Source organism: Ciconia boyciana, chromosome 1, assembly GCF_034638445.1.
Source record: "Ciconia boyciana chromosome 1, ASM3463844v1, whole genome shotgun sequence".
In the NCBI taxonomy this organism is placed as follows: domain Eukaryota; kingdom Metazoa; phylum Chordata; class Aves; order Ciconiiformes; family Ciconiidae; genus Ciconia; species Ciconia boyciana.
The window spans coordinates 71076820-71101510 of record NC_132934.1 but is presented as its reverse complement, the minus strand read 5'-3'; the positions used below and the strand labels follow the sequence as shown (position 1 = coordinate 71101510).

Genomic DNA, 24691 nt, shown 5'->3' with positions numbered 1-24691 from the left:
TTAGAGAACGCCATAAACTTACACAGCAGAAACAAAGATGAAAGTTTAATACACTTTATTGCAAAACCCAGGCAGCCCTTTCAACAAAGCAAAGTATCCAATATCGTACAGAGTATTTTCATCTTACCAGATGAAGAAATGACAGATATCAGAAACCTCGTATTGGGAAAATAATTCTCAGAACGACCTGAACTCAAACACATTCTTTTATCTGCTAATACCAATATATTAATCAGTGAATTCTGTCACCTGGGATAGTGACAGTGGGATGTTCAGTATAATGTTCTATTAGTGTTATTAGTATTAGTACTTCACATCTCTATTACTAATACATCATTTTAAGAACTTCACAATAGCAGTATATAGTGTTTTGTATCAGTATAGTCCAAGTTCATTAATTTCTTACATGGGCACTGCATGCAAAAGTATCCTTATTGCCCTGTTTAAGTACACAAACTAAGTTATTAGCAAGGTGGAAGGTTTATTATTTTTTGCCCCATTATGAAGGCCCCATACCCTTTTTGGTGTACAAAACTTGACATTTGTTTCTGTTTTACAAATGAATACAACTGCAAATTAACCATGCCCCTTCAGGAATCTAATCAATCGTCTTCTGTTTGCAACACAGAAACCTTTCATGCAGACAACAGTCCTATCTCAGTAGAACAAAAATTAAATCTCTTCTGACTTACTTTCTAGATTCTACGTTCTCATTCAGTTTAGAGGATAACAGCTTAAATTATGTGTTACGTTTATTGTGAAGCTAAGTGCTTTAAGTTGCCCAGAGGAAAAGGTTTGAGAAATTAAAAAACAAATGAACTATTGTCAATAAGTTATTTCTTAATCACAGTAATCTCTGGTGGAAGCTACCCACCAGAGACTGTTTTTTAAAGTATTCTTCTTTTCAAACTATGGACCTCAACAGGATTCAAAGGAGACTGTGAAGTGTTAGGAAAAAAAATCTGAAATTCTAACCACTATTCAGGCCTGCAGAGATCAATCAGAAAGGGACTGTACCTCCAAAAGCTTTGAGAAACAGTGCTTGAAAGAATGCATTTCTGTCTTTATCATGATCATCCTGCAGTGATTTAGTGTCCAGTTACCTGTAAACATCACTGAGCTGAATTTACTGAGAAGTTTTAGCAGAATAAATTCATTTCTTCTTAGCAGTCACAGACTGGCAGTTGGGTGGAAAGAAGGATATCTATATATTCCACCAATATAAAAAGTTTAAGTTGTGTCAGTGAGACCCATTTGCCCTACAGGGAGAATAAGCAGCTTTGTCAAGTAATTTTGAAAGGGCAGAAGTAAACCAGATGCAAACTATCTAGCTGCTAAGCAACAGGAGGTTTTGCCAAAAATCACTGGGGCTGTGACAAAAATGTCATATTTATAGTTTATTTCTTATGTCAAGTTTTCAACGACCCAATAGCCCTCTGATGCAAGGAATCTCCAGATAATTCCTATTTTTAGGAAAGCTTTCACCAAGCTGTACAAGGCCTGATGGAAATTCAACATTATCCTAAACTAATCATCAGGGTAAAAAAAACTTGTCCTCTTTTAATTAAAGGTGGCACATTAACTGGAAAGGAAAAACACACCTTATAAATATTCTTTACTACTCTAACCTGCCAGAATAAAATGAAGGACCATATTTTTAGCAGCATCTGGATATACTGCTGTATCTCCAGGAGCCAAATTACAAACCACAAAATAACATTTTCTGGCGGGAGGAACATCACTGAATCTTGCAAGCTTTGGCACATGGGGCTGCTGCTGAAGTCAGGGCTTTGCAGCTCTGCCACTTTTGTGCATGATGTTGGATCTGTACAAGCATTGGTAAGACAGCTGCATCTTCACAAAAAAGTACATATCACTGTCCTTTTTATTTTACTATTCTCAGCCAAGGGTAACAACTGCAGCAAAGGTAATTTCTCAGGCAAGTATTAACCATCAGCCTTGACTTCTCCATCATTTCTGCTTAACTGGCAAGTCACTGTCATCATCTTGGCATATTTTTATTTTTGGATTGTTTTTTAATAAGGTGCATAATCACTCAGGCTAAGTGGTTACCTGGCATTATCAAGGCAAATGAGTTTCCACCTTCAATCTGTATTTATAATAAATCCCACAACTATCTCACATGTGCAACAGAATTAGAAGGTCCAATGAAAGAGCTTTATGGAGAAATAGGCTGGAGCTGCACATTTAAAAAACCACATATAGTTGTTTTCTAAAATACTAAATATATGCATTCAGCATTAAACTTAGCCTTCTTTAGCTTGTTAAATATGTACTGAGAAAGGGGATTGGGTTACCACACAGATTTCACCAAAATTCATTAATGTTTATATGTTTTTAAATAGAACACAACTCTTAAATTAATAAGCAAATTCAGTGTGGTGTTAGAAGGCCTAAAAACACGTCGCCTGGTTAGGGTACCACTTAAGCCACAGCCTAAAAGCGCTTCACAAACATAAGCAACACATCCGCAGTGGATTTAATACAGAACTGGAAAGTTGCGCTATATTTTAGTTTGGCTCTATTGAGAGATTCATAGAAGCAGCATGAAAACAAGCATTCCTATGTACCATTTCAGCAGCGCTTGCCAAGAACGGGGTGGCAGCAGGCTGACACTTTGCCTGCCTCCGAGGCGGCTTGGCTCAGGGAGAGTTTGCAGCCTGCAAGCGGCCGCCCTCGCAGCAGCACCGCTGCAGGTGGTCCTCTCCGGGCTTGACCACCTCCCCGCTGGCACAAGACCAGAAGCGTATAAATGCGCAACACCTGCCAGCCGGCATCATCTCAGGGATGGACATACTCTATGGGGATGAGTTTCAAGGTGGAGGTGCAAAGACCACCTACCACCTATTGGGCCACCTACCCTCTGTGGGTAAACTCTTGGCCTGAATGCAGGACTCCCATGGACCTCAGTGACTCAGGACTTCACACCATGATTTTCAAGGCTGCTCTGAATAGCTGCTCTCCTCAGTGCCAGTAAATAGGAATGACAGTCTGGATCTCAGAAATTTCCCCCCACGAGTTAGTGGCAGTGCCCAGAATTTAGGGTGCCTTCACCTGACCTCAAAGACAGAGAGATATTGTGGTTTGCCATCAAACAAGTGATATTTAATTGATTTTAAAATTGGAGATACTGAATCAGAGTAAGTCAAAGAAAATGGTAAATTTATTTTTTCCTGGGGGGCAAAAAAGGAGGAGGAAGCCCAAAGAGTCATCACAGCAGCAGACAGCACCAATAGCCTGCAGAATACTTCATGGGCAACAGCAAATTACCTGCCTCCATAAGCCATGACATGCAGGGAGAATCTCCTGGATTAAATCATGAAAGAAGATTCATCATAGCTATGGCTAAATGGGTGCTTTTTAAAATAAGATTTGCAGTATTTCTCTGAGAACGCATTCGTTGTTCTACCAATTTGCTTAACTAGAAACAGAGCTGGGATACCCAAGATTTAAAAAAAGAGGGGATTATGAACTGGGTTGTGTAATTTGTTCCGAATTAGCATTTTTATGTACAGTTGGGAGAATCAGGAGAATCAGGTGCTTTCTGAGGCGCAGGGACTTAAAACATCCATTTTTGCTGGGGGGGATCAAACAAACATCCAAGGAAGTGCAGGAGATAGGTTCCTCAGTTCTTTTCTTGATTCTGTCACTGATTTGTTGCCTGCAGTCTCTCTGCCTCTGCTTCTCACTTATAAAATCCTTCATCTCATAGAAGGGTTGTAATTCCTTTAAGTAACTGGTACTCATAGAGTTAAGACTCACATGTCAAAGGTGCTTTAAACAAAAGTCTACTTATAAAATAACAGCAACCAAGGAGTTAATATTTTTGTTGACCTTTCCAAAAGTCACTTGGCTTTCTCGCACTACCCCTAGATGTCTTTCTGAGCTGTTCACATATTTCATACAACTTTGCTAATCCTCTGAAAGGAAAACTGTCTCTGAGCAAATAATCAGCAGAACAGTGCATGACAGACTGGCCCATCTATGAAGGCAAAGAGAGACAGAAAGCATGGGAGTTTATTTAATTTGAATGGGATAGAGAAAAGACTATTCATTACTTTGAAGGAGCAGAGGTAACCGTAAAGAAACAGAAGTCTTAAGAAAAATTATAATTTTGCTAGGACTACTAGATTAAGAGTAACATTTTTAAAGTGTATTTCTTCCAACTATGTCACAGTTTCTTTAAGTCACTCAGGTTTTTGTTCGCTCTTTTTCAGCTGGGAGGGGAAAAAAAACTGAGTTGGTGTTTCTGTAAAGTCCTATCTAATGCAATATACAGACAGTCCATAAGACACCAAACGTCAGTAAAATGTGTAGGTATCAGTAAAGCAGCAAAGGTAGGAGATAAGGTGGTACAAATTGCTGTCCCACTAGCTTGATTATGAAAGGCCCATGATAGCACCATTCTTCTCCCGCGTAACATGAACCAGCCAAAGGACTGCAGAAAGGTACACTAGGTCGACAAGCGCTTGAGGGAGGGAGACAGGGAGACACCTCTGTTAGTGCCCTGAATTATCTCACACTAGACAACTTCATCTCCTATAAACCAGCTTAAGACTTATAAATTTCACTGCTGTGGCACAAATCACTTTGTGAAGACATTATATACATTGGCAAGAAGGCTTTTCCCATTGGAAAGCTTGTTGCGAGGAAGATTATTTTTACATTAGAAGGGTAATTTTGCCTATATAACCACATCTGTAGCTGGAGGTTCTGTTAGCAAAATGGTATCATTCAAGGACCACAAGGGAAGTTTGCAGATGCCATATATAATGTAATTAACATTACAACCCTAGCAAATATTACTAGCCTGAGTTTCTTTTCTGCACCTGATGTTTGTACAGATCTGTACAAACAACGTAAACAGAGCAGAGTTGGAATATATCCCAACTAGCTTCCATCAAAATGGTTGATAACCAGAAACAGCTTAGCAGCAGGAGCTGACACCTCACTAAGAATAATTTACTGTAGCAAGAGAACTTGCAAGAACTGTCTTTCTGGGCGAATTTTGTGCCAATGCAGCCATGAAAGAGCTCAGGTCCAAATATAGTTCTCAAGGACTGTCTTTGCTCACTGGTTTATTCAGCTAACACATTGTCTGGACAGCTGGAATACTGTCTGAATACAAACTCTTCATCCCCAGGATTGCTTTCACTGCTGCAGATCACAAGTTGAAGTAACACATGTCTTTGTATATTGTAGATTTCTAGTTTTCTTGACTTGTGGCTCACTCAGCAAGTTTGTCTTAACACTCCTGAAGGTTTACTGCCTGCCTCTACCATAAAAATACTAACTCCCAGCAGCACAGCTGAGAGAGAAACTGCCCAGACAGCAAACAGAACTTTTAACAAAGGGGCCCATACTAAAATAAGTGTTAATAAATCATTAACTGATGGTCCCTTCACTCCTAGAGCATAAAGGTTGACAGACCAGCAGCCCCAGGAGGAAGGCAGCCTGGGGAAGCCTCCGCTCCCAGCCTGCTCTTTCTCCTGCTGCACAACAGGATACTGCAGTCTACACTGTGCTATAGACCAGATCATCAACATGCTCATGATTAAAAATAACCATTTTCCATAGTGAGCAAAAGAGGAGAGAGTTCTTCCATCATCTTGCAGAACTTTGCCTTCTGCATATTTCATCTGAACACCCCTGTTGACAACTACAGCTTATCCAAGCACAAGCTAGAACTAACATATGTGGTCCAGTATGGGCTTTCAGCCAAAGAGAGATGTAATGGTAACCAACCATTTGGGGCTAGGAGGAATGGCTGCCAACCTGTGTTTCAGGAAGTACCATGACAAATGTGTAGACACTTAATAAATTGCTGGAAAACAGCCTTATTTTCAAGCCAAACTCTAGCTATTAGCATCCTCATTTTTTATTAGCAAAATTACTCATTCCTGCTGCCTCAGTGCTTAACAGATTCAGTCCTCAATGGTAGAGATTGTGCCTTACTAGGTGTCTTCCTGGGCTTTTATTTTCCCCACTTCAAAAGAGTAGAAACATTATTTAACTTGATATACATTGAATATATTATATCATTTTTACTGTACTCCTCAGCAGTAGGAATTTATACTGAATGTATTATGGCAATGAGCCATGAAAGTATTCCTGATTTCTCCAAGGGGTTTGTAAGGAAATGGACTGGTATGGCCTAGAGCACCTTAAACGCCTGACACTGGCTTCTAAAATGCTTGACAAAGACTTGAAATGATGAAACTGTAATTGAGAGCAGCAGAGGAAGATGCTTAAAATAACATGGGAAGCAGTTATCTGAAAATGTGGTTTGTTTTCTTCATATGAGTCTCAAGATGAAGATATTCCTGATGCCAGTAATAAAAATATTGCCTTTTACAGTAGCTCGACAGACAGCAAAAATCAGGAGCAGCAGTGGCTGCTCTTGCTGTAGCTACAGCTGCAAAATATTTTGCCCCTACTTTTCTTGCTCATCACATTCTGAAATGTTCTCCAGATGAGCAGAAGTTTCCAGTGCTTGCTTTTGCACCTTCAGGAGAGCAGGCTTTTGTTTTTCTTGTTTTAGGTGTGAGAAAAGTCTCACTGGTTAGTTTTCATTTATATTGGCAGAAATAAGGTGAAACTCACAGCTTCGCTAACAAAGACTTCTTGCCACAATCAGAGAAGTGTAGCATAATATGGTTTATTTAGTCTTAAACTTGTCATGGGCATAATTCCCACCAGGAACTAATACCTCTGCTTAGTGTTGGTGGGAAAGTTAAACCAGAAAATTAAAAACCAGTTAAAGCCTTGAAGCTTACTCCCTACTAGTTAGCACTGCTCTGGCTTTGTTGGTTTTGTTTTAGCAATTGTTTTAGCATGCCTTAATGAATGCAGTTCCCAAGTATCTGTACACATTTTCTCTGCCTATGTCAGCAAAAGCTGGATAAGGACAGAACCTATAGGAAAGGAAATATAACACCACTCCCCTTCTCCTCAAAAGAAACCCAGTCTTTGCATGCAGGAGAAAATTCATATGCAGCAGAAGCCAACAAATAGACATACTTCCCATTAAGTTTAGAGTTGTCTTTAAGAAAACTGTATTCTAGGATTTCTGTTTGGAGGCCAAAATTTGTTATTCATTGAAAATACCAACAAGAAAAAATGTTTTTCTGTAGACTAGTTTTATATCTCCCACCTGTTCTACCTAAAGAGCAAATTTTGGGGATGCAACAAATCCTTCCGTACCGAGATGAGAACTTTATAGTCTAGTGGGGCTATGCATGCAATAGCCATTTATTTTCCTTCACACATTTTTATAAATAGGAAAATACAATAAAAACCAAGCTGCTTACTGACCAGCAGACCTAATGAAGCCTCATTTCTTCTGAATTTGTTCTCCATATTTCATACTGCAGTAGCTTTTTTTCTTTGCATGCGTCCCTGTGCTCCACGGACCATCCTTTGTCCCCCATGAGTCCCTACAGCACCTGAAGCTTCTTCTAAGGTCACCTACTAATAGTCTTTGCCCATCTGCATGGGCCAGGGTCTGGCAGGGACTCGCAGCCTGGCTTGTGCAGAGGCACATGCCTGCTGACTGCCCAGAGCAGACACTGGGCCTTCCTCCCTGTGCCTCTGCAGGGGCATTAATAGAGTCTCTACCCTCCACCCAAGCCTGATTTTAGCAAAACTTTCAGGATGGAAATATTCGAGAGCTTCACCTTGGACTGAAAACAGCAATTAAAAGCAGCTCAGCAAGCTAGGGCACACTCACTGCCTGCAGAGCCTCCCACATAATTTTTTTGTGCTCAGCTTTAATCTGACTAGTTTGGGAATACCTGCTGTACTGCGGTCACAACTCTGATTACAGCAAACATAGCCTTGTAGAAGGCAGCCAGAAAAGCCAAAAGCAAAGCTAGAAAAGAAACTCCTTTGCACATCACCATATCAATTCCAAAAGCAGCATTCACAACAGCAGACTGCATGTGAAGCAGGTTAAAGTCCCTAGAGCTGAATTAAATATCATTGCAAACAAATACCACCTTCTTTCATACACATTTTGATTTAAGTTTGTGGCTTGACATGCATGTTCGTGTAGTATGATAAGTCGTACATATAAAGCACATCACAGGTACTGTACCGCCTCCTAGAACTTTTCCTTCTGTATTTCCCAACTCTTGGAGTTACATGTGTGGAAACACTTACAACATTGAAGAGCCCAAGTCCAATTATCAGAGCTGTCAGAGTTTCCCTTCAGTAACTTTTTAAATAATACTTTTTGTTCTTTTACACGTGATAATAATGATAGCAATAACAATGCATGGCACATCATTTGATGGTATTATTGATAAATAATAAATAACCCAACTATGCTTATTTTGTGGTCTGTGGTATCAGTTAATAAAGACACATGGGGATACACTGCATTAGCATTAGAAGGATGTTCTAAATACACAAGGGCAGAGCTGTAGTTACTGTAAAACCACTGATGGTTGCAGAATAAAAACCCTCCTGTAAGGTAAATAGTGGATGGAGTAAGTAACAGCCAGGTGCAAGCAAGAAAAAATACATTCAGCTGAGTTTTGAGAAGAGCTGGGGTGAGGGAAGGAAGAAAGCAGGAGAGACTTTCTGAGTTGGGAAGGTACATTCAACTTACAGGGGCTTTCTAAAAAGGTGAAAAGTTCCTGAAGCAGCAAGGAAATGCAGAGGGGGACAGATTTCACAAAGGCAGGCTGAAGGAAGTCTCTGTAGAACATATCACCAGGGTTAGTAATGAGGTAAATTGTTTCCCAATGGGCTGTCAAAGACACTGTTCTCAAATGTGATAGAGATGGGTGCTATCCTGATGGATGTCAAAGATTGCAGGAGTCTAAATGAGCAGGGAGTTTATTTAAAAAAAAAATACACCAAAAAAACCAGGAACTTCTATTATGTAATCAGAAATAATTATGAGAAATTTTAGTCTTTTAAACATACTGCTGCATTGCCGTCAAACCAGACTTTAACTATAACTTAGAAGTTCATGCCTGTTAGCTGTAGCTTTTTGGTCTGGAAGCTCAGCTATAGTTATTACACAAAACCTCTTTCTCTAGGTCTCTTGCAGTTCTCGGATCCAACTGGCTGAAAGCCACCATAAGACCTAAGTTTCTTAGAGAATTTTTAAAATGTCCTTGTTTTTTTAACCTTTCTTGACAAAAATGAACTAAAATTCTGAATGGAAACAGAGTTTGTGTCCCTCTGTACTTAAAAGAAAACAAAAGAGACTAGGCTATTCCGTAAATTTACATGTAAAATGGTGTATGTCATTGCTCCATCTCTGCTACAAGTGTTTTCCTAAAAGCAATAAACCCTTCCGATGCAAATATTTCCTTCCAGAGCTGTGACATACCCCCGATATATATTGTCTATTCAAAATAAACAAGTACTGAAAACAGCTTTTTACATCACTGCAAATATAAACCAAGATCTAGCAATTACTTCTCAGATAATGGTTTTTCTTTTCAAAATATAATCTTCCAGAACAGATATATTCAATAGATCAGGATAGTCCTGGACAAATAGGTTTGATAAATGACCAGCTACATTCTTACAGGGCAAAACTCTATTAAATATCTCACAATAAGCATAGTGCAAGGATGTGTTGTGGTCAAGCTGTGACTGAACATCATATCCATGGACAGTCTGTGGATCATGGGCTTCAAAGTTTTCTCTATATGTTTAGCAGGTTTTTTCTGCATTTTTTTTAAATCATATTGTTCAGAAGAATAGGGAGATTTGTAACATGCTTAACACGGAGAGCCCCAGGGGAGGTTTGGTTTTTTTCTTTCCCCCACAACAAAAATCAGTATTGCCATAACATTTTAAAATCATCACAGCTGCTGAATAGTTATTCAGCTCCTATTAATGAATTATTGAGGCAATATATTATAGTCTTAAACCAACTGCTACCACTTTCCAACATGTTTCTCGGCCTTTTGACAGCTCTAAATGTTTCTGGAATAAACGTAAATTTTCCAAATGATAGGACTGTGAGAACCAAACGTGCTTTGCACAGCAAGAGTGCTGGGGGATTGCAGCTTTATAACCAAGTGGGACCCTGAAATCTGACATCAGCTTCCAAAGCCACACTCATCAGCCTTTGATCTTGTTATTGGGAGTATGAATAGAAGCATAGCACACCCCCAAACCAACAAGAACAGGTGAGATTTACTTACATTGAAACAGAGAAATCCACCAAATGTGACTATTTCCACAGCACTAACAGCATCAGGTACGCCACGGCTCGGTCAGCAGCAGCAACTCCCTAGCTCTGCTTTGAGGCTAGCAGTTTTGACACTGAGCCTATGAAGAGTGAAACACAGCTCTGAGGTTTCTTTTCTATCTATGAGGTTTTAGCCATATAGCTATAGATGTAATATATAGGCATCACCTGGTGCAAATGATACTCTGAAGCTCAGAAAGCTGCCTATAGTCATCTTGGGAGCCTATATCAGGAAGGCTGCTGGCACACGGTGTTACACTTTGCTCTTTCTATTTGACCATGGCAATGCAAGGATAAGACATTTACAGCCTGGATTAATCTGACCAATTTTAGACTTTTAAGTGCTTTTGAGGTGTGTTTCATCCCAGGAGAGAGATCAGACAAGCTATATCCAGCACCTATTTTACTTTGTCAACCCTAATAGGGGTCAAGGGTGCTTATCTGAGACACAGACACCTGCATTGTTGATAGTTTCAGTTAGGGATCCAGCAGGTATCTCAAGTTACCTAATTTCTCTCTAGCTGCATGTCTCAAAAAACAAATGTCACAAGGAAAATGATATTAATAAATCCCGAAGCCAGGCAACGCATTTATGAAATACCATGGGATCAACGTGAACAGACTGGAAATCACAACTTCAGGGCTCGTAACTTACAAGATGACCAGATTCTTCAGATGTTTCTGTTCCCTTGAAGGAGAAGCCATGTCTGTGATTACACCAAAAATTGCCTTAAGCATCCAGCTGTTTTACACTCCTCATTAAAATTCACCCAGCTACCACACATTCCAAAGCATGAGAACAGAGACACATTTACACTAATCTAACCCAAATCAGTGCTACTCATCCAGGATCAAATTCCATCCCAACACGAGCAGCCAGAGTTAAACTTGCAACATAAGTGCCACCAGAGTCCTATTTGAGAACTCAAGTATCATTTAAGAATCATGCTGCTTTTCTGCAGCAAGCACAAGTCTAGTCCTTGAGATTTATTCTCCCGTTCCATGGGGAAGAGCCGTATGGCCTACCACACTCTGCCTCCTAAGAAGGACATTTCACAGATATGCTGCAAGCATGGTTGGATGAGCACTTTCTCAAGTTGTGTGGACCAATTCTCAACAGCTACTTGTCAAGCAGGGCCAGATGGTTGAAGGCATTTAAGCATTGCAAAGTCTAAACAAGTAAGGAGCTAATATCACATGACTCACTCAGAGAGCAATCTCTTCTTCACAGCACTCTCCCCCTAAGACACAAAGTGTAAGTTCCTAAATGACCTTGGACGCGGAGTGCTACACAGGGAGTCCTAACCTAGCACCAAACATTTTAGCTGCTGAAATAACTTGCTGAAGGTGCATCATTGCACCTTCCACACCAAACTAGAGGTCCTGCTTTTCTGCATTCCCCTGGGGGAACTGCAGTAGCTAGGAGGGCGTACAGAAGGGACAGATAAGACATACCACTGAGAGACTTAGCTATATCTTACTCTGCTGTGTAGGTATAGCCTCAGGATTACAAAGGTGGAACTCCCAACTCCTTCAACAGCCTTGCAGTACTAAATAGAAGGGGTATTTACAGCCTGTAAAAAAAACTAGTCTTCATTGCCTGAAACCTACAGCAAGACTGCTTGCCATCTGCCTAATTAAATTGACCATTTGTCCCTATTAGAGGCAGCTGTGCTACTTAAAGCAATTAAGGTGGCACAGGAGGGAAGTGACATTTTTGGTTTGGGAAGGGAGTGCAGCACTGACAGCATTGAAACATTCATCACTATGAAGAAGTGACATTCTTAAGTATGTAATGAAAAAAGGCATTCACCAAACATGAGCCCTTTCAGAAGTTCAAATTCAAGAAATGTGTTTCCTTAAAGATAGCCTTTGTTCCTATTGAGGAGATTTGCACCAAATAAAAGAATTGTGTCTCTGACAATGCAAAGCATTCGTAGTCACTGGCCACAGTTTTACAGCATACGCATTTGCCTTTTGATATAGGACATCTGTGAGCTAGCAACAGTAATAAATCTGAATGTTAGCACAGATCATTTTCCAAGTTTTAGGTCAAATGCTATCAAATTTAACTTATCAGCTCATTAAGATAAAACAAGCCCTTTTGTCATTAGCTTTCTGATTAGTTGCCTGGTTCCAGAACCTGGGACTCAGTAAATACGTTCTTTTTTTTCCTGTAGCATAGTGTGAATGCTTAATGCCCTCTGATTATCCTTATAAATCATACACAGGGAAATCACTGCTTGAGCCCTTGCTAGAAGAGGTGAATGTGATGATTTCAGCATGTTTCGAAGAGACATTCCTAAAATAGCTAACTGTTCTGTAATTTTATCACAGTATAAGGCCTGAGCTTATGCTGGTTAGGTTCCCTGATTTGCAACCATACTGGTTTTGATCTTGTTAGACTTCAAGCTATGCAGTGATAGGCTTTTGAGCTGGGTACTTTGAGAGTAGCAGTATTTGTGTGTCATAGGTGGCAGCCTTCCCTATAAGCAAACATGAAAACTGGGCTGCAGCCTTGCGGACCTCATTGCCACAGGAATCTCTGTCCTTTTTTGGGGCGCAGAGTGCAGCGTCCACAGGCACAGCCCTTTGCAGGTATAAGACATGGGAAAGAAAGAGTTGTGCTATATGGGCAGAGGTAAAATAGTCACCATTGTAGAAGGGAGGACTTGAGTGTGCTCCAGAATGCCTGGAAGAGCTCCAACAAATAAAATTTAGTGAAGCTGTATGTCACATCTCAGGTCTTGTGCTGAGGTAGCTGTAAGGAAGATACAAAAATATTACCTTATTTTAATATGTTTCACAAAATGTGTTCTTATTTTAGAGTCTACATATCGTCACCAGGCTACCATTGATGATGAAGTGGTTTCCATGGAGATACTAGATACAGCTGGTCAGGTGCGTGGGTGCATGTACTATTATCCAATACCTTGGCTCAGATAGACAGCAGGGAAGGGGAGTGCGGTGGTGGCAGCAGTTCGGTGGGTGGCAGGTGTGCTCCGCTTCTGGGGACGGAGATTTGCTTCTGAGCAGAGCTCCCCCTCCTCCACCACCATCAGCTTGCTGCTGGACCCAGCATGCTGGATCCAGATCCTTCTGCAAGGGACCCTGCTTAGAGTTTATGAACACTGGAAGAACAAAGTCAGGGTTTACTCTGACATTAAAATGATTTTGTTCTCATTCCTTGATTCAGGGCCAACCCAACAACACGTTATTACTATGCACAAAGTCACAGTCTATTTCTACAGCCAAGTGATAAGGCTTGACAGCCTCAGTCAATGATTCTCACCAAAGTGAAGAGCAGTTTTGTCATAGCCAGGTCCCCCTTCCTTTCAAAACATGGCAGATGGTCACACTGCACAGTCCTATGCAGTTCGTGTGCTGGGTATCATTCCACAGAGACCCTGTTCCAATTGCCTGCTACCAGCCTGCCCGCCCGCAGCCCATGACACCTTGATAGAGTAGATCTCCTATGCTACATGATAAAAAAGGGGATGTGCATAAAATATGAAGTAAAGCGGATGTACATGGCTTTGCAGGCTTTGGAGGACCAATGTCTATCTGAAGGCCTGGTGTCTTCTTCATAAATCAAATTCCTAAGGCTGGTGTCTGTTTTTTCAAAACAGGAGGACGCTATTCAGAAAGAAGGACACGTGCGATGGGGTGAAGGCTTTGTGCTGGTTTATGACATCACGGACAGAGGCAGCTTTGAGGAAGTGCTGCCACTTAAGAACTTGTTGGATGAAGTTAAAAAACCCAAAAATGTCACCCTGATCCTGGTGGGGAACAAAGCAGACTTGGATCACTCCAGGCAGGTCAGCACAGAGGAAGGTGAAAAGCTGGCCACAGAACTAGCATGTGCTTTTTATGAGTGCTCTGCTTGCACAGGAGAGGGCAACATTATGGAGGCCTTCTATGAGCTCTGTCGTGAGGTACGGCGTCGAAAGATGGTCCAGGGCAAGACTCGGAGACGAAGCTCCACCACCCATGTCAAGCAGGCAATTAATAAGATGCTTACCAAAATCAGCAGCTAAAAAGAGCTGTACTAACCCAGAGAAGCATTTTAGAGCATATTAGCTTGGAGTAGGGACAAGGCAGGCAGAGCACATTTAATTAAAAATGGTCAAAGCTTTGCAATTAAAAAAATAGAAAAGACAAACCACACTTACTTTTTTGAGTAACACGGGGTCAGACTTTTTTCCTGTTTTGAGATGTATTTAGCCACACTGCTTCTGGCTAACGTGGAAAAAAAAAGGATTAAAAAAAAGCAAACTCCAAAGGACTAGATGATTGTGGGGATTGGCACTGACAGAGCGTCTTCTGCTTCTACAAGGCTGGCTCCAATCCCCTGCAAGTCAGTAGTGCCTAAACATCAGTTCCAGCCAGCCAGCTGCTCAGTAGCCATTGGAGAGTAAGATTCAGTGCTCAGTCCATCGACAACCATCACAACCTATGTTCTCAAGGACTGAATAAACGTAGAGGCTGCTGTGTTTTACCAGAAAGTTCATCTGACACCTTTCACCAGCTCTAAATTGGTGCATTGTGTGCTTTTACTCCAAACTGTCCTTCGTTGTTGTTATTTTTGTCAAATCTATGAGTGCTGATGTTCTTAGAGAAGTATGCAAAAAATATAGGAAAGGTCTTTTTCATGGAGTGTTTAGCCAGCAAGACACACATTTCAACAGAGCTGAAGTTCAGCTGCTTTACCAGATCCTCTGAAACTGCAGAATTCATCAAGAAATAATCAGCTAGTCCAGTGGCATTTCAGCATTTCCCCCTTGAAGTGCAGTACGGTACCTGGGGAAATGGGAGCGTATGTGTTGGGAAATTAAACTAAAAAAATAACCACATTACTATTGATTTAGTTATGGGTAGTTTTTAGCTTTTGTTTACTTTTTTGTTTTGGTCTTATTTCAATTCAAGTAGTTCCTCTTGTTCTATCTTACACCGAAGAAGAACTGAATCCATGGGACGGCAAGTATTTAAAGTCTAAGCCCAGATGTAAATCAGATGTGAATGGCCTCTACCATATCAAAAGGCCATAATTTCCAGCTGTTTAAACTTCCAGATGTTGCTTGAAGCACTCTGTGGTTTAAACCAGCACAGGTTTTTTGTGACTCTATCTGGCACATTCAATTGAATGTGCATTTTATCAGATTTTTGTGCCTGGGATAAAAGGTGTCCAGATTTTTCTCCTCCCTTCTCCTCTGTCATGCATCTCATTTAAGCCAGTTTTGCCTTGTTACTTGGCTTGTTAACTGTATGCTAAGAGATGCGAGAACCACGACTGAAAGACTAATTAAGGTTGTGCTCATCTCCCACCAGTTGTGTTGCATCCCTTTAGGCAGCGTGGTGTGCAGCTCAGACTGGCATCATGTAGAACCACAGCCAAAGGTTGGGATGACAAATGGGAATATTAGCAGTATTCTCCTTTGAGGAACAGCCCTCTTGTAGCAACTACTTACAACTTTATTCTCCACTGCTTTGTACTTCATATGGGTATTTGCCTCCATGAGGAAATAACACCAAAACGCTATCAAACGCAAATTGCCACAGATGTAGGAGAGTGAGGATATCTGGTTGGATAGCACTTTATACAGTTATAGGTAGCCATATAAGAGGTGGAACTGGCTGGAGAATCAAGCCTGTATATCCCTGTGGACAGAGAAAAGTCCCAAGTCAGAACTTTTCAAAAGGATTCACTTAAAGATACTTTACCAAAGTAATTTTTTTAAAAACATTCTCTCACCCATATCTTTTACCCAACCAGCATCAAAGAACATCACGTTCAGGTGTATATTTTATTTGTACTGTTGTTTATGTTCTCTGTTTCCCCCATTCTAGATAGTGAAAATTAATTCCACTCTTCTGGAATCAATCTCTCTATTTTGGTCCTCATATTCAGGTATGTTGCCGTACACCAGCTACACACACTGCAATGGAAACTTCACCATGTGCTTCTGGGCAGGGGGTTCTTGCAACAGGTGATGTCACTATCTCCATGACACACCTCTGCCCAACCTATTGATCATATCTCTAATTTTTGTTAAAAAAAAAAGAGAAGTTTTGCATTTTTAATCTTACTAGTAATGCAGAATCAATATGAGTGTAAAAGAAAGAGCTAGTGCCTGTTCACACACCAGTAGTTGTTAGCTGAAGTTCTGAACTTGCAAATGTGTATGTTACATTAGGAGCCAGAGTGAGCATTTCACTAAGTCATTCTGTTATCTGTCAAATCGGTGCACGAATCTGAAGTAAACAAAATCCTTACCTGCAATCCCACGGCAACATAGCTGAGAGGAAGGTCTTTATGTCGGTATGCTAAGCAACTGATTTGTCCCTCTCTAAGACAACATCAACAGTTCTTTTCTCTGAAAACCTTTCTTGGGTTTCAGAGTTGACCTGCATTTAAAATACAAAAAGGGAATATATGAATGTCAAGAGAAAATAATCGTATTCATATTAGGAGAGTTGAAAGGAAGGAGTGGCTAAGTTATGGCCCTAATACTTTCCAAAAGAATCCCAGCAAATTACATCTTCTTTTATAATGTCTGTATGGAGAAATTATAAAATCCTGGTGAAAGAAAATGTTCCACTGTGCAAACATGGCTTGTTACATAAAGAACCTCTAATAAAAATAGTAACATTCCTTTGCAAAGACTGAATTTGGAAACTGCCGAACATGATAAACACTCGGTCAAAAAGGAGGCTGCTATTTTGTGACCTTTCCTCCCACACAAACACAAATTTCTTTACTTAATTGCTCATTAATTTTTTTTTCCTTAGTGTAATGGGCTGCTTGTCAAGCCAGTTATAATATAGTATATTATAATCTGTTGATACATATTACATAGTATTAAATGCAATCTGATTTACAGTTGCTCACAAGGTTGCAACATATTATTGGCTATGCTATAAATACGTCATATTTCTACAAAGTGCAAGTTGAGACAAAAAGTGCCCAAGCATTGAAAAGGCCAAATGCAACATGAACCCACATTCGGTAGCCTTTCCGCAGCAGACATCAACAGTTTAAATTCTGTTTCTACTGCTGCTATTTAAATGTACATATATGAAACTAACATTAAATTCCTCTCCTCTGCCCATTACCATTTCTGCAGAGAGAGGATGGGAAGGACGATAAACAAAAAGGGGGAGGAAAGGTGAAATGGATACTTGTTACCTACAACAAGTTGATTGTCATTTATGAAGTTTTTAAATATTTATCTTCAATTGATGAAGAGTTAGTCATGCCCATGCTGCAAGACCTGGATCAGGAACCAAGACTTCCCTAGAACTTTGAGAATCTTCATATCTGGGGGTTCGGTGCGACCACGTATGGAAGTGAGGATCAGCCACTGGGTTTGCACCTGGATCCAGACAAGTTGTCCCCAAACCTGGGGATAGTTGCATCTGGCAGTTTGCTACAAGGCTAGTTGATTTTTATATATATAATGATCTGTATGCATTTTTACGTTAAAAATATGAAAGCTTATGCTTGTAGATAATATATAAGAAAAAAATAAAAATGAAAAAAAATATAGTGCTTTCTGTACTGAACTCTTATGCATTGATCTTCTGTTAGTTGTCTCCGAAGTGTTGTCTTCCAGCTTTTAGGGGACCAGTTCCAGAAGTCCTGATTCAGTTTTTATTTAATCTTTACGGAAAATGAACAGTGAATTTTGCCTGAATAAGCGCTTCAGCATTTGGATCAGTTTATTTGAATTTATTTGGCTGCTAGGCCTGGAATCAAGAGGTCAGACGGCATCTACAGCGAAGCACAGAACCAAATGTCCTTGCTAACTATTTTGAGGCTGATTAAAAAAAGCTGCATTGCCAGGGTTATTAAATGACCTCAGTGAACCCCACCACCTAAACTCTGTTCTGCCAACTAAATAACATGTATCTTGATTCCAAGCTTCTCAGGTAAAATTTTGGGCTAAGAGGTCTGGGGGATTTATGCCAGCGATTTGGACAGAGACAACTTTTCCTCTGCTGCCAGCTATGCCCATTTTCCAAGGATAATGGCGCTGTTGTTCTGAAGAGAAGGTACATTATATGAACCTTATGTAATGTATATTATAACAATGGTATACAATCACACATAGTGTGAATATTAAGCTATAGCAGGGGAAGCTTCATGGCAGAAGAGGGGAACCAGCTGTAATCCACTCTCTTGTTTTCCTCCAAACCTGGGCCAACCAGGTAACCCAAAGCATGATCATAAACAGCTGAACAGCAGTGGGAGTATAAGAATGCCACCTCTGGCAGAGCACTGCATGAAATCTGGGTGCAGGGTCTATGCTGTGAGGTGAAACCTCCCAAAACTAGGTAAGGCATCTTTCCAGTCACTCTCTGCCTCTAGCACTGCAAAGCAGCCTGGAGTTATATCAAGCTGCGCTATAACTTGTTCCAGTCAAAATAATGTTTCCTGCAAAATGAGTAGCTGCAGTCATAAAGGCTATGTATAAGCAGTGTTTGGGGTTCCTTTTATCTTTCTCTTTAATGGTTCAATCCATTTGCATATCTTGAGAAGAAAAGAAAAAAGATAGAGGCTTTAATTAAAAAAGCTCCTTGGCATTTTGATGTATCTGCCTTTATGTCTTAGGAAAAGTAAACGTACAATGAAAACAGTATCATCTTAGAAACTCATGTTACGCACTTTATTTCCATTACAGGTGCCAGGCACTAATTACTGCAGGGTTATGAAAATACAGAGCAGCAGCTTGTTGTCCCATGCTTTGCAAGGTTACTAGGAGGCGATAATGATGGCTTGTGTGAGGCCAGTTCAGTATGGTTTCTGTTAACACAGTTCCACATGAGGAAAGCTCTTGCTGCAGCTTGCAGCAGCGACAGCCTAAGCTCCTGGGCAGGACTGCACTGACTCCAGCAGGGTTATGCATGGGATGGGTCAAGCCCCTCATTCACAGTCTTGGTAGCCAACATGTGGAGAAAACACTCCAATAGCCAACCTCTCTCATCCACTTGAAGAATCTCTCCTCCATTTTTGATCTGAAGTAGACCGGTAGGAAACTGGGAGGTAAGTTTACACTGCTGACTGTTATCTATTAAATCAGAGAATATGATGGGAGTTTGGTCTTCTGCCTTTTTCGACTGGTCTCTTTCACCTCTGCTAGATTCCCCAAAGCAGCATTTTTCTTTTCCCACTGCTATTATCTTAAAATAAGGGGGTTTTTAAATGGCAGGTGTCAATATACTCTTATATCTGGGGATGTCGTGTGGGCCAAGAGGCTGTATCGCTTCTCGGAGGTCCCTCTCACAGGAATGCAGTATTTATAAGTGCCTCTGGATGTAAATTCTTAAAGCTGAACACAGTTGCTCTGAAGAGTTGGAAATAAATTTTTTTTTATAAGGGATCATCTCATAATAATAGTACAGACCCCTTTGTCAAATACCACAGCCCTAAACCAGACTGAAACATTCTGTATCACTAGGAGCAGCTACGTCCTACCATGAAATATAAACATGCAGAATAATTAAAAAATGAAAACAATTTGTAGACAGACCTCAAATTATACCTCGCAGACCAAACCTACACATTTTTTTCATTTTTAATTTTATTTATGTAGTATCAGGAATTTACAGAACCTCATTTCAAGATCCAGCAGTTCTAGTTACTAAGAATACATCAGTAAAGTAGAAATTAATGATTTATTATCAAACTACTTTGTCAGTACACATGGTTTAACTCCATTCTGCTTCCTCTAGCCTAGTCAAAGCTGTCATTGCTACAAGGAATACCAAGGAGAGATAGAAGGAAATTTTGACAGGAAAAAATTAAAATAAAAGAAACAATAAATAACCCCAAAGGGACATAACCTAAATAAAGGTGGAATTCCAATTTTCCTGAAAAGCAACTGCAAGATTTAATACATTAACCCTGGTACACAGGTGATCTGACCAAAATAAGTAATCTGAGAAAGTTGAATATTTTGAGGTTTTGACTTGGGTTTGTTTCTTTTTGCAAATCTAACTGAAAAGAAAGAAAATTATTATTGTGCAACAGACATTAGGGCTGGAATTGGTAATTAATGCCGGGTTTCTGATATCCAGCTTTTAATAAAGTTTCTGGATTGTTCAGTATTTCAGGGTTGGTTTTTAAGTTATGGAAAACAAATATCTCTCAATAACTTTACTCAGTGTTACCCCAGCTATACTATTCATGATTCATTTTAAACAGAATTAGCTGCAAATAGAGGAATATGATGTTTTTCTCAGGGATTCCATAATTTTCCCTGAAATCTTAACAACTGAAACATGATCAAAAAGTATATCAAGTAATGCCAGTGACATATTGGAGCAAAAACCTCCCAGATTCTGTGCAAACCTTCACAGATCAGTGCCACTACAATATTTCCCCCAAAACTTTCAAGTGGGTATGAGATCTCAGGATTGTCATGTCCAAAAGCATGTACCTTTAAAACCTGGACTAAACAAGTAAGGTTTTCTGATGGCAGTAAGAAGTTCATGTTGTGGAAAGGGTTCATTGCTGTAGGCAGACATGATCTCTCCCATACACACAGATCAGGCATGGATATATCAACATTTGCAGGCACATTTCATTCTCTTGGGTTTGAGCTGCTCATCACTTTTGCAAGTGAGAACTACATAATTTTGAACCAAATCTGAAGTCCAAGAAAATCAGTTGTCTACCTAGAAATCTCTCACAGTAGCCATTCCTCAACTCCAAAGAGCAGCAGTAAAGCAATGAGCAAGGTCTTGTAAGAACCAGAGAAAGCATCAAAATCATGTCCCCCAACCTCTTTTTTCTTTTCAATAAAGGAGGAGACCGAGCATAGAAAAGGTAAATCCATGGTCCAAAGTCATCACAATGGCTTGTGAAATGCCAGCAATAGAACACATCCTCTGAGTCAGTGATTTCTGCTTTCAAAAATCCAGAAAATTCACTTGAAGCTTTCAGTTCTATTCAGCTTCTGCTTTAAAAAAAAAAGAAAGAAAGAAAAGAAAGAAAGAAAAAAACTAGTTTTTAAAAAAAATTCAAACAAATTTCTCTGTGCAAAGCTTTCTGTAGTTCTGCAGTTCCACACAAAAGCCTTTGCTAGAGCACAGAACATTGACACTTGATATCCAAAAATCTTGCATCTCATAAGTACAGATATAATCTCAACCACATGCATGTAAAGGTTCAAACTAAATTCAGTGCAAATCTGGGATACAAGTTTATTTCTACTCCAATCCAAATTATTTAATTTTTGCACTCTGAAAGTAGGGCATACTTCCTCTCTTTAGAATAGTATTCAATGCCAAAGCAGTGAGTGTTATCAACAATATTAAATAGACATAGTTTTATTATGCCAAAATATATTTAACACAAATACATAAACAAAAGAATATGTCTGTGTGAACTGAAAAGAGCAAAAGAATGTTGGATAAGTTCTATAAATACTAAATTTCTTGTAATAGACCTATGGGTTGCCTTTTGCTTCTTTTCTCTGTTTTTCAGTATTTGAAATAACCACAATAAATGTGAAAAGCCTGCAGCTTCCTTTAGGGACTTTCTCTGGAGGACAGCATTTCTCTGGTGTGGAGTTAAAACATTCAAAGCTTATAACTCAATAGGAAACGTATCAGGAATGACATCAGAAATGACAAAAAGTTATTTTAGGGAGAAAAATAGGGGAGAGATCTTCAGACTTCCTAGAAAAGAAGCTAATTAAAGCTCTCTGAAGGACTCTAAAATGTATAGATGCGATGAGCTGTTATCTGAGGTTTAATCTCAGATTCTTTTGAAATAATTATTACTGCAGGGAGGAAACAAGAGATGTATGAGATGGTATGTTTTGGTAGCAGGCCATCAGGTCTTCACTTCTGGGCTAGGTTTGTCATCATTCTGAAGCAAAGAGTTAGTTACCAGCCTGATTTCAGATTATTTGCCCAATAAAACCTATCGCCACTCCAACTTTCCCAAACGGATGTCAGTAGAAAAAAGAGCAGGAGACTGAAAGATCATGGTGTTTAATTTACCTTCGTAGCCCTTGAGCAGTTTTTAGGATTTTTTAGAGATGGCTGCAGACAGAAAACCAGAAGGTACTGAACACATCTGTAACATGATAGGCAGGATGTTCTGCCACACTTCGCCCATGTGTTGGCCCACAGTTTTCACCACCAAATTCTGGGCTGTTTCAACGTATTTGTCCTCTTCAAGGAATAAACCTGAAAATTTTTGATGCAAAAAGTTAGTGATTTTGGGGTGGGTTTGGTTTTAGGTTTGGGTTTTTTTTAATTTGAAACATTCAGAAAACATTTACAAAAACAATCCCTACCACACTTTAATTTAGATATTGCAGTGATAAGCTCAGTGAAAATATTTAGATAGCTGCTTAAGACAGCTATTTCTCACAAATACATTAAGAAGAAAATATCTCTGGGAGAGCCATTCCAACATTTTTTGTGAGCTCATACACAATTTGGTATACTCTGCAGTTCTCTTGTGTTAACTTTTGATCAGTAGGCCTCTTATTCTCAGACATTCTCATGGACTCCCATAAATGTGTATTAAAGCAAGTCGCTTTATTAAAATAGTTGCACAGAGCATGTAATGATCTCACAGATCATGTGATGATCTCACAGATCATGTGAGTAGCCTGAGGTTAGTAACTACCTGTCAAGTCAATTTTCCATATTCAGGGATGAGTAAAGTGAACAATAATTATCATGTCAAGGAAAAAAAATAATTTTAAATATTTTTTAAATTAATTTTCTCTTTTAAGAGACTGAGGATTAAGATATTTGTTGTTGGTTGCTTGCTTGTTGGTTTTTTTTCTTAATATACTGAAACAACTCCTTTAAGGTGAAGGAGGTTGTGGAGATTTGTTGAATGAGGTTCAACTTAACCTGTAGGAAGGCTAAATGAAATACAGAGGTCAGAGCCAACATAATACGCTGACAGCTCCTAGTATTCTTGAAGTGACCAGGAGGAAAAAGCAGTGTATGTAGTTCAGTACCCACGTTCCCAAAGCAGTCAGTGTATTTCAGATGGAAACATGCCGTGTGCTTTGGGTTCCATGAGTTGTTCCTTCTGCTTGTCTAGCCCAGGTCTCAAGTCAGAAAATAATGTCTATATTGTCCAGAGCTCATTTACATCCATTCACATGTTTGAATGTCTGTTTCCCATTTAGATGGCACAGAGATCCTTAGCGCTCTGTCCCGCTCTGTGCTTACTTGGGGATCCAGCAGGGCAAGTCAGTTGCTGACCTCTCCATTATCCTCCTCAGATGACATGGTGCCGCCTTGTGTTAACACGGCTGAGGCTAAGGCTGGGCACCCCACGTCACTAGTCACTGAGGAAAGTGTGGAACAGCACCCTGAGGCTCCCTGAGCCTCCAGAAAGAGATTTCAGGCAACTACTCACTGTATCTCAAAGAAAAGTTTCTAATGCAAATGCTTTCTGAGAAGCAACACACCACCTCGGTGGGGTTTGCAAGCCTCAGATCTGCATCATCACGGGGCTTTCATGTGGCTTGACGAGACATGTTCTTGGCCACGCCACTCGGCTGACCAACAACTCCAGCTGCAGATGATGTCTCTTAATCTATCATCTGCGCTTGATTTACAGCCACAGCATGCTTTTCAACTTAGAGGCAGAAAGGCTATGCACTTTTCACATGGTTCTGCATGGATTTGATCTGGTTGCTTCCATGACCCAGTCTGAACTTTGAACACAAAAAGCACAAATAGCATGGTGTTTTCAACAAGCAGTTATTGTGGCTATCAAGTTCCAGGAAGGAAATAAGCTGCTTCTAATTACATGAAGTGAATGTGTACCAATGGCAGACTTCGGTAGTAGTCAGGGAAAGTTTTCAGAAACTCCCAAAGACTGGTGAATGTATTAGTAAGACTGTTGAGAGGCACTTTTCTGAATTGATTTTTCTTTTCAAATACAAAAATATACAGCATTGATTTTTCTTTTCAAATACAAAAATATACAGCAGGACAGGACTAGAATACATAGCAATTCACTGCTTAAAGACCTGCACCAAGACTAAGTTCAGTTTTCAGACTGCCTCAGACTTCCCCCTTTGGATCCTGAGCAAATTAGTTAAGACCTGTTTCATAGTTTAAGGAAGTTAATAAAAAATCATTCCTGGTATGTTTTCAGTAACTTTGGGATCTAAATCTTTACCCTTGCACTTCTGTTCCCTTAACTGGATGCAAGGAATAACAATTTATTGACCCCCAATCCCTTTTCATATTTCTATAGTATATCATGTTAAATATCTATACGATTCTTGGCATACCAGGAGCCCAAACTCTACATCTTGGAGATGGTAGGCAGTAAGATTAAAAATGAACATTGATCATCTCATCTAAAAGCTACATTAAATCCATATGAGACCAGACATGACCAAGCCTATCTAATTGTCCAACCGTCTTAAAAGAATTGCTGACTTTATTCTATTAGTGGATAGG

At 39.8% G+C, this 24691-nt stretch overlaps 1 protein-coding gene across 3 annotated transcripts in view; it reads left to right on the top strand.

The window, feature by feature from the left end:
* Positions 1 to 17784, top strand: part of RERG (RAS like estrogen regulated growth inhibitor) — a 109042-nt gene extending 91258 nt beyond the window's left edge. For 2 of the 3 annotated variants that reach the window (XM_072874165.1, XM_072874177.1), the window contains exons 4-5: positions 13065 to 13138; positions 13867 to 17783. In XM_072874165.1, coding sequence (XP_072730266.1) covers positions 13065 to 13138; positions 13867 to 14274 — 482 coding nt within the window. In that variant the 3' untranslated portion in view covers positions 14275 to 17783. Of the gene's footprint in view, positions 1 to 13064; positions 13139 to 13866 lie in introns of all 3 variants that reach the window. The other variant, XM_072874185.1, reaches the window with a different exon arrangement.
* Positions 17785 to 24691: the final 6907 nt, after the last annotated feature.